Source organism: Parambassis ranga, chromosome 5 (genome assembly GCF_900634625.1).
Source record: "Parambassis ranga chromosome 5, fParRan2.1, whole genome shotgun sequence".
Taxonomy (NCBI): Eukaryota; Metazoa; Chordata; class Actinopteri; family Ambassidae; genus Parambassis; species Parambassis ranga.
Window position 1 is genome coordinate 9,337,738 of NC_041026.1, and position 11,047 is coordinate 9,348,784.

Genomic DNA, 11,047 nt, shown 5'->3' on the forward strand with positions numbered 1-11,047 from the left:
TGCAGAATATACATTAAAAACCAAGCTTCATATGGTAAAACAACAAACTTTAAGATGAAAAGCAAGGCTTTGTTAAGTCGATCACATGATGCTAATTGTTTGTTAATTATTTTTAACCCAGGACACAGGAGGGTGATGATTCTTCTTCAGACTCCATCCCACAGCTGCAGTCTAAGGTAAGTAGGCAAAGGTGATGCTGGCCGACAGGCACAAACAGTGTGACACTAGAGCTGTAAGGGCAATAATTGCCAGTATGTATGTTTTTCTGAATGGTGGACACGCATGACAAACAAGTGTTCTCCCTCCTCCCCAAGCCTCCCTTGGTTTCTCCCTTGACGTGTTTCTGCAGAGCAGATGGCTTTACACATAAATCCTATTAACAACTTTCTGCTGATGGAGATGCACTGAGTGCAGGGCTTTCTCACTCTTTCATTATCTTCCCCGAGAAGCCTTTTTTTTTAAAAAAAAAACCTGTGGTAGAGCTGAACTCAGAGGCCACGACATGTCTGCAGAGAAGGTAAAGAACAGCTTTGTGGTTTTATGTTGATTATTTTAAAGATACAGATTTTATAGTAGGACATTTTATTAGTGTTGGTTTAGTTATTTAGTGATCAGATGTACTGATACGTGAGGAGTTTGGCTCGTGGGATCATACAAAAATGTTTTTGTTGTTTAATTCATCGGCTAGCTGAGCACAGTTCTGAGTTGTAAAGTTGGTGTGTAATGTATTTGTGAGGAAGATTTTGGTCAACAATTTCTATTTGATTTGAAATTCTTCAATAATTCAAGCATTCGCATTAGGACACTTTGAAGCAAAGCTACATAGACAATAATATCTGACCTATATGTGAGGTAACTGCTCTGTATACAGACACACGCATGACACTGGAGTGGCACCGATTATCCATCAGGAACAATATTTTGACATCAAAATGTAGCTACAGAATGGGAGGCCATGATATCTGTCATTAACCTTCATATTGAGAAACAATGTCCAGAGTTATGGAGCTGAGCAATACATGTACACAAACATGCATAAGGGATTGAAGGCATTCATTAATCCAGCCGCCCAAACTACTTACAGTGCTACTGTGGTGACGTCCAAACCAAATGCAGCATGTGCCATTTCCTTCTTACAGGCCTACTCTATTTACTTTAAAGGCTCGTCTATGCCTTCTAGCATATTGTGTTTCATAAGATGCACAGTATTTATGTATTATTTTAAATACATGCCTCCTAAATGGACACGTGATGCACATGGATAAGAAGTAACGGTTTGAAGCATTGCATGGTTGCACCAAGAGAAACATCCTCTCCTGCTGTCTACAGTGAGAAGACATTTTTAATGATAAAAGGAGTTTAATAGGCAAGAGGTCAGTTTGGGTGAAGTAACAAGACAGCAAGTCATCACAAGATGACTCTATGTGCTTCCATTCTTTTGAGTTGGCTGTTACTTCTGTGGACACAAGCAGGCAGGATCTAACCTCTAATAGGATTACCTTTACTGTCTCCGCTGGCTGTGATCACACTGACCTCATTCTCTGGTGACATGTTGTTCCTGTCTCTTCATGCGAAGGTTTAGACCTCAGATACACACTTAGCAAATGTTTGATTCTGTTTTTTAATCTTTATAAAGATAAAAAGAAAACTTTGCTGTGTTATTATTCAAAATAGTTTAGGAATGTCTCCCCTATTTAAACACACATGGATATTGTCAGGGAGGGTCATCATGTCAGAGACCCCCTAAGCTTCTGTCTAGACTCCCCCTGACAGAGGTTTACTGTATGTCATATGTCATAAAGATAAAACAGGATTATGGACAGAGCACTATGTACAAAAGACAATATACATTTTATATTTGAATATATTATTAGGGCAGTCAATGGAAAATGTGATATTTAGATGTCATGTTGCCTTCAGGCCTCTCAGCAGGTGTTGCTGTATTGTGCAATACATTAATAACAAATAACACACAATCCTAACATATGATCACACAAGTATTAGCTGAATTTATGTAGTGTTTGGGATTGTGAGGCTTTTATTTTAGGATTCCTGGTACACAGGAGGAGGCCTGAACTGGTTACTAAACCTGTTTTTGTAGGTGTGTGTGTTACAAAACTGTTATCAGAAATAGTAATGGATTAATCTGCTGCTAGAAAACACTTGTCTGTGCAACGACACTTCCTGTTACTAAACCTGAGGCTAACAATGTAATAATGATAATAGAAGTGTGATATAATTTGATTTAAACTGTTCTCTTTCTCTCTCTCTTGTTCCTCTTTCCATCCGACCTTGTAATGGTGAGTTATTGATTAACCATTGATGAACCATGTTTTCTTCCTTCCTAAATCTTTATGACTTTTACCTGTCTGTCGGTGTTTTTTTCTTGTGTTGCCCAGTTGTTGTTTCTGTTCTCTCCTCTTCTTCCTCCACGAGTCTCACTTCTCATTTATTTTGTATTCTACTAGAAAATCCACAGAAGCCAAAGAAGAAGAAGGAGGAGGCCAGCGACGCAAAACTGAATGGAACTGAAGCCAAACCCAAGAAAACAAAGAGCAAGAAGAGTGAAGATGCACCCGAGGAGGAGGACAGTTCTGCTGTCCAAAGTGAGACATTTAAAGAAGCAGATTAGCAAATTGTAGTGTTTTTAATGTGATCTACTGTGATCTATGCACACAATGGTTACAGTTGTGTTTTTATGTGTTTACAGATGGGAAGAAAGTAAAAAAAAAGAAACCTGAAAAAGAAAAAGAAGAAGCAGGAAAAGAAAAAGAGAAAGAGAAAGAAAAGGAGAAAGAGCCAAAAAAGAAAGCCAAAAGTGCTCCAAAGAAAAAGAAAGGTCATTTACAACTATTACAGTGATGTTACAGCTGAGCTGTGTTAAATCCTAAACAAACCTCAGTCTGATTTATACTTTAATATATATATTGTTAACCCCTTCAGGATCAGACACAGATGATGATGACGACGACGAGGAGGACACCCCCAAAAAGAAAACAAAGAAGAAAACAACAAAGGACAGCTCTCCACCTGCAAGTTCTTCCAAAGAGAAGAAATCTAAATCTAAAGGTATGATAACAAAACATCTACAACAGCTATACCACCGGGTTGTGCTTTAGAGGATTAGATGGTTTTATTAATAGTGAATGAGTGAATGGAAACACTGGTTTAACAGCAGAGGCAGCAACACAGCGTTTAAGTGAGTAATCGTCCTGTAAGTAGTGGAGACATGCCATCAAAGCTCTTTTTGATTCAGTGCAGTGGTGCAGCTTCATTAAGACCAACGTCTCACTTCAGTGTTGTAGGACAGAATCCAGAGTGTTGCTGCTCATTTCTATTATCTTGGTTGGCTCATCTCCAGAAATGTTGCCTCAGAGCTTATCCTCCATCTCAGATCAGCCATCAGTCATTTCAATAAAACCTGTGCTAACTTGTGTTTGTGGCTCTCTGCCCCACTTTATATCTGTGGCATAACAGCTGTGAGCTGTGAGAATATGGTTTCATCACTGCAGCAGAGAGCCTTATTTGTTGTGTAATATTTAAATAATACCAGAGATGTTCAGTGTAGGTGCTGTAGTAAATTGAACAAAAAGATTTCACTGTATGGCGAAGCTGAAGGTTATTGCTTTATATTTTACTGCATATGCATTGTTGTTCAAAGAAGAACTAGTGGGAATTTAACACATAAACAGTTTTTAACCACCACCAGGGTTTAGAACTTTTAGTCATTTGTTAAAGCAACTATATAACTGATATGTTCCTACTAATGGCTACAAGATCTGTGAATAAGCAGTAAATCTTATAATCAAGGTAAAGGTAAAGGTAGGGTAGGAGATTTTGAAAACTCAGTGGGAGTCAGCCAGATTTAAAAGTAAACACACGCCCCTTTCTCTCGGAGCTCACCCCGAAGCCACACCTCCCAATCACATGGACGCGCATTACCTGAAGACGAGCTGCGGTCTGTGACTTCGGCCATCATGCACGTACCTCTCTGGTGCACGCAGAGCAGGAAGAGAGTGACAACCAGCCAATACTCCGTGCAGGGTCCCCCCGGAGGATTGGCTGATGTTTTTAGCGTTTTATAGCTTCCACAGATGATTCATATTCTTCATTTTAATGCAAAACTGCCGAACTGAACGGTTTTTATCGGAACAAAAACAAACAAAAAGTGCATAAGAATGAAATCTCCTACCCTAGATGTCTGTAAGCTCTGAACGTTTTTTTTTTTTTTTTTATAAACGTAGTTTCTTTTATAAACGTAGTTTCATTTAAAACTTTGTTCCCCTCCTCATTCATTCATCCACACATACTGTTTTAAACCTTTAGTTTCACTGTGTCTTTGAACAGAAAGAGGTTTGGAGAAGAAAATAATATCATTATCTGGGAGCAGCTGACCACTCTGGCATCAGTGCAGTAGTTATATATATATATACAAATATATACGGGAGGCCAAATTGTTTTGAGGCGTCATTAGTCAGCATGTTCAGATGTGAGAGCATGTTGTGACAGACGCATCACTCTGGAACACGTTTTAAGAGATAGCGTTGTAAGTGTAATTGAGGTTTTGGCATCCTTCTCCTTGATGTCTAGTCTCCTCTAGTCATGCTCTCTGAGTGTTGGCAGCGTGGATCCTTTGCATACTTTGAGCAGAGATACATGCATGTAATGTCAGACTACTTCCCAGCAATCAGTCTCATCTAAAAAATAAAACAAATAGATGGCTGTCAGAATGTGGCAGAACAGCTGGAGGACACCACAAGAGCAGATTTCAAACTGGGCCCACACAATTTGAGACTACATGCTCAGATCTGCTGTCCCATGTCTGTCCTGCTCTCACATCCTTGCTGACTAATTGATTACAGTCTGTGCTGGTTTGTTTATTCACTGCTCTCCAAGCCCTCTGTTTACTATATAAAGGAATGAGGTTTGCATTATTTGACTTTGGAAAAATATGTTACATTCCTCAGGGTGCACCCACACAACTTTATCACATTCAAGGGCTGATAAGGTTTTAGAAAATCTTTTTTTTTTTCATTTTGTCAGAGGACAAAGATTCTGACGGAAAAGAGAAAAAATCCAAGTCGAAGGAGAAAGACAAGAAGAAAGAACCAGGCTCAATGTTCCAGATAAATGGAGACAAAGACTCCAAGAGCAAAAAGAAAGGTGATTACATTTACATGTAAACATTACAGTATGCACAACAGTTGCAGTAGTAGTTAAACTTGTCATGAATGAATGGAATAAAATGACAACCCTTTGCAGCAGCTGCGAAATCAGACAGTGACGACAGTGAAGAGGAGACAAAGTCCTCCAAATCCAAGAAGAAGTCCTCAGCTGCCTCATCATCCATGTTTCAAGCAGCAGGAGACAAAGACAAAAGCAAAGACAAAGACAAGGACAAGGACAAGGACAAAGATAAAGATAAAGATAAGAAGACAAAGAAAAAAGGCAGGTTTACCACTTAACTTTTCTCAGTTTGAGTCACACTGACAACACATAACAAACGTGTCCTCTGTTTCAGCCAAGGCAGAAGAGAGCGATGATTCAGAGTCAGAAAAAGAAGAAAAGTCTAAGAAAAAGAAAGGCAAAGGGAAGAAGAAAAAGGTATCTCAGCATGTATCCTTATAAGACTTTAAGAAGAACCATGTAGTAATATGTACTTATTGTTCTTCATCAGGAGAGATCTCCCTCACCCGAGATTGAGTTTGACGACTTGGAGAAGTTTGTGTTGGAGCCGGCTTCACAGGGGGTGACCGTCAAATGCAGAGTGACTCGGGACCAGAGAGGGATGGACAAGAGCCTGTACCCGCTGTATTACCTTCACCTAGACAATGAGAAAAAGGTCAGGCATGTTACAGCTGCTGAGCCCTTAGAGGTAGGGTAGGAGATGAGTCAGCCAGATTTCGAAAGTTTTTTATTTTTATTTAAACTTTATTTAACAAGATCTCATTTACAAGGGTGACCTGGCCAAGTGGTCAGCAGCACACATCAAGAACATTAGAACAACAATTAAAAGTTGTCAAAAGAAAGTAAACACACGCCCCTTTCTCTCGGAGCTCACCCCGAAGCCACGCCTCCAATCACATGGACGCACATTACCTGAAGATGAAGTCTGTGACTTCGGCCATCATGCACGTACCTCTCTGGTGCGCGCAGAGCAGGAAGAGAGTGACAACCAGCCAATACTCCACGCAGGGTCCACCCGGAGGATTGGCTGATGTTTTTAGTGTTTTATAGCTTCCACAGATGATTCATATTCTTCGCCGAACTAATCGGTTGCTATCGGATTGTAAAGAGAAGTTACACTAATTTAACAAAAAGTGCATCAGAATGAAATCTCCTACCCTAGCTTTAACGAAAACACACAGCAGTCCGATCAGAAGTTCAGACATTGTGCTTTTGTCCTTGTTCTTTAGACTTTCCTGCTGGCTGGAAGGAAAAGAAAGAAAAGCACAACTTCGAATTACCTCGTCTCTGTTGATGCCACAAATTTATCAAGAGGAGGAGAGAATTTTATTGGGAAGCTGAGGTATACTGCACCTTCTGACAGCAGCACACAGAAGTTGTGATATCAACAGCTTGAATTTGTTATACTGTTTGTTTCCTAGGTCTAATTTAATGGGGACTAAGTTCACTGTATTTGACAACGCTCTGAATCCAGAAAGAGCTCTTCCAGACATGTCTAATGCACGGCAGGAGTTAGCAGGCATCATCTATGTAAGTCTGTTCATCACGAATGTTTTGACATTCGCCTTAAAAACAGTGGTGTATTCCATGATTGTTCTCATTTCTGGCTTTAGGAAACAAATGTGTTAGGAATGAAAGGACCCAGAAGAATGACAGTCATCATCCCAGGGATGGACAAGAACAACGAGCGGCTGTCGATCCGGCCAAGAAACGTAAATACATCCTAAATAGAAACAGGGAACCATGTGTATGTTACAATGTCCACTGTCTGGAATATCTCTAAGAAATGTCTGTCAGATTGAACCGTGGAAGTCAAGACATGACAGAAAAAAGATGCTGTATGCAGAAAAAACAAAGCAAAGCCACCTTGTGTCTGCAGTGAATATCCAGTCAGAGTCTGGGTGAAAATGTCTTGCGTTCAGCTGGATAAAAACAGACTTTCAATCCAAAGCAGACCTGCAAATCCACATGGCCCTCATACAAATATCTGAGAACACGACTCTCATATCACACCTGCAGTATGTGCCAGAGTAGTAACTTATTAACACCTAATCTTGCCCATGCCACAATAGTTTTTCTACATTTTAGGGCAGGAATTCTGTTCTGTTTCCTAGAGGGTTTGTATTTACTACTTTGACTTAACCCTCAGGCGTCACTTTAAATTACTACCCTTTTGTGTCATTCATGGACAAAAACGTCCACTTCCAAAAAACTGCTATAAAAAATGAACAGATTAATATTTTTTCTTGCTTTTTTCTGCATAAATATGTTAAACAACTTCAGCCCTGCTCAAAACTACATAAACATGAAATCATTTTGAGGAATTTAACCCTTTAAATGCCAGTTTGATTACTCGATGTCACAGTAATTTTTTATGAAGAAAACACAAAAAATTACTTATTTTCCATTATTTTTTATATCTGTCATGGATATGTCAAAGATTAGCCAAAATATTGAGTTTGATGCATTATTAGTTTTTGTGTAGCAGCAGTTTTACAATTTACTACCCTTTTGTGTCATTCAGGACAAAAACGTCCACTTCCAAGAAACTGCTATAAAAACTTAACAGATTAATATTTACTTCTGCTTTATTCTGTATAAATATGTTAAACAACTTCAGCCCTGCTTAAAACTACCAAACATTAAATAATTTTGAGGAATTTAACCCTCTAAGTGCCAGTTATAAAAAAACAAAAGCAGAAGAAATATGAATCTGTTGTGTTGATACATAAAGGGTGACTGTTTTTGTTAGCCTGCAGCTTCAGTCGGCTGGATGGATACTTAGTGTAATATTAGAGCAACACAACGGCAGTGTGTAAAATCATATTATTCTGCTCTGACTGACTTATGTTTTGTTAATTCTTTGCAGGAATGTGACGGCTTGTTGATAAGGTACCAGAATAGAAGGATGGAAAATCTGATCGAGCTCCACAATAAGACGCCTGTGTGGAACGAGGAGACTCAGTCTCATGTGCTGAACTTCAACGGCAGGGTCACCCAGGCCTCCATCAAGAACTTCCAGATAGTCCATAGCAAAGACTGTGAGTACTGTTTGTCCATCTGTCCTGTGTGTTCACAGCTATGTGTGTTAGACAAAGAAACACAAAGCAGCCATATTGTTTTATTTTTTGCACTAACAAGAGCCCGAGAGCAACACATTCTCTTAAAAGAGTCGCCTACCAGAGTATCAAGATCAATTAGTTGCATAGGTTCTGTCGTCATTATTGATTTGTGTATAAATATATATAAATATATAAAATAAATATATATATATTTTGCGGGCCAATTACTTGATGGCACCCTAGATGGCTACAGTTAGGGCCAACTGACAGAGTTGATGAGAAGACGAGCTGCGGTCTGTGACTTCGGCCATCATGCACGTACCTCTCTGGTGCGCGCAGAGCAGGAAGAGAGTGACAACCAGCCAATACTCTGCACAGGGTCCACCCGGAGGATTGGCTGATGTTTTTAGCGTTTTATAGCTTCCACAGATGGTTAATATTCTTCGTTTTAATGCGAAACTGACAAACTAATCAGTTGCTATCAGATTGTAAAGAGAAGTCACACTAATTTAACAAAATGTGCATCAGAATGAAATCTCCTACCCGACCTTTAAAGTGACTCTCACAGACTTCCATGTTAAAATGTCCATTTTTACAGCGGACAAAGAAAACATGTCTGCTGTATGATGGACATAAGAGCACTCACCTGTCTGTGGTGTCTGCAGTTGTCTCTCTGCTCATTGTCTGCTCATGGACAGTATAAATACATCATCATGCTTGACCTCTTTACCCAGAGTTTGCAAAGCCAGGCATTGCCAAGATAGCAACAACTGATGTCCACCGATGACGATCCACCTTTATATGCCGTCTGTGATCAGGGTTAAAGACTGTACACTGCAGGAAATAACAGCAGAGCCACAGAATGAGTAGAGACAACATGAGAGACGTACTCAAGGACAGTGAGCAGACAGGGAGTAGATACAAACTGAGTGGACTGTGAACAATCAGGTCGATGTCCTACAAACACAAACATCAGTCAGAAACTGTTGGTGAGACCTCACTGTGAGAAGATATTCTAGTATTACTTTATTAACTTTTGATCTGAAGTATGATGTTTTAGATGTACCAAATTATTTTAGTTGCTTAAGTTAACAAAATATTTATTATGAAAAACACAATAACACAAAAGCAGAACTACCGGTACATGACATACTCAAATAGTGTGTATAACGCTGGGTATATGTAGGAAGAACCTTGAAATGACTTTGACTTAAAAATAAAAATATAACAATTGTTTGGTTTTCCAGTGGACTACATTGTGATGCAGTTTGGACGAATAGCCGACGACATTTTCACGCTGGACTACAGCTACCCTCTGTGTGCCGTGCAGGCCTTCGCTATTGCTCTCTCCAGTTTCGATGGCAAAATCGCTTGTGAATAACACGAAGATCCTCATGACGGTGTTTGCTCACAGTGGAAAAAAACCAGCATGCAACAAGCCCGCGCTCTCATCATCAGACTCGCCTGCACTTCCTCTGATAGGTGTTGTTAACAAAGAATGGTTCCCTGAATGCAACATCACCTGCTGCTGCTGCTGCTGCTGCTGCTGCATCACCACCTTCATGGGTGTGTGTGTCCCTCCAAGTGTAACAAACACACTGCTCTGGTATTATCATCTGATATGGTGCAGAACAGTCCTGTTTGCTGGATTTCAGGGGACAGATCTGAAGTTCAGAAAGGACGCTGTGGAGAGGAGAGATGTGACTTTTAAAAAGAGATGATGGGACTACTCAGTGATGATGTTTATTGACGTCATTTAAAGATGTTGTATTCTGTGATGTTTCGGCTTTGTTGTATTGCTTTATAGAGACAATAGGTCTAATGTGACACACACAAAAACTGACACACTGGCTGAGACGAGAGGCTGATATACAGAATGGACTAGACAGTTATTATTGAAGTATTAGACGTTTAAAGGAGGAGTCTGTAGTTTCTGGTATTCTCTGGTAACATGTTTCTTTGCCTGTGTTAGATATGTGTGTCTGATGTGAGCTCCTGCTAGTTTTTTTTTTATTTCCATGTTTTTGTAAATGTATTTTTTTTTCCTTAACACTGCCTTTGTTGCATTTCTAGGCTTATTGTAACAATGCATGTGGATTAAACTTGTTGTACAATATGTTTCTTTCATGCTTTTCTTGCAGTAGGAGTCCAGAATATACAACAATAGTTGTATAATAAAGTCTGGTAGGTTCAGCAGAGAGTTAGTGCTTCCTAAGAGTCCTATAGCAGAAGACGAGTTTTATGGAAAAGACATAAAATATGCTTCACGAGTGTATTATGTGCTGCGAGCGGGCAGCTGGCAGATAATCAGACAGATTCCTGTTGCAAGGTTTCAGACACCCCTGCTGTTTTCTGTGCAGAGGAGCTTCACTTAAGATGAAAAACCTGTTTGAAGCAGGTCTTGAGAGTAACTGAGAGGTGTGTATTCTGCCTGAACCTGCTCAGGCAGTTGTCCAAACTCGCAGGTTAAATGAAGCCTGAAGCTGGCGGCTCTTCTGGACAGACGCTGTAAGGCGAGTTCTTCTTCTTCCCTCCACTGTCTCTGTGTTGCACAAGTTCCAGTTAAACAACTGCCAAGGCTACTGTTGTCATTCCTATGACACTATTTCTCCCATTTTTCCCCTCACTATTTTTACACCTTATTTACATACAGTATTTTTAGGCTTGTGGTTAAAATGTTGCAACCATGATGTTGACCAACAGAAGGAGCTGTTGCTGGATGGAAGTGTTTGGATGGGTTACGGTGGCACACTCTTAGCAATGAAATGGCAGGATTAGTCTCCTATAAATGTGAGCTG

The 11,047-nt window shown here is 39.8% G+C and overlaps 1 protein-coding gene across 1 annotated transcript; it reads left to right on the forward strand.

The window, feature by feature from the left end:
- Positions 1 to 502: 502 nt before the first annotated feature.
- On the forward strand, positions 503 to 9,630 carry LOC114436341 (tubby-related protein 1-like). The gene is made up of 14 exons (XM_028406550.1): positions 503 to 517; positions 2,480 to 2,606; positions 2,711 to 2,839; positions 2,944 to 3,069; positions 5,044 to 5,163; positions 5,266 to 5,360; positions 5,409 to 5,448; positions 5,522 to 5,604; positions 5,678 to 5,842; positions 6,417 to 6,529; positions 6,609 to 6,717; positions 6,801 to 6,899; positions 8,057 to 8,228; positions 9,497 to 9,630. Exons 1-14 carry the CDS (start codon positions 503 to 505, stop codon positions 9,628 to 9,630), a joined length of 1,527 nt encoding a protein of 508 aa, XP_028262351.1.
- The last annotated feature ends 1,417 nt before the right edge of the window (positions 9,631 to 11,047 follow it).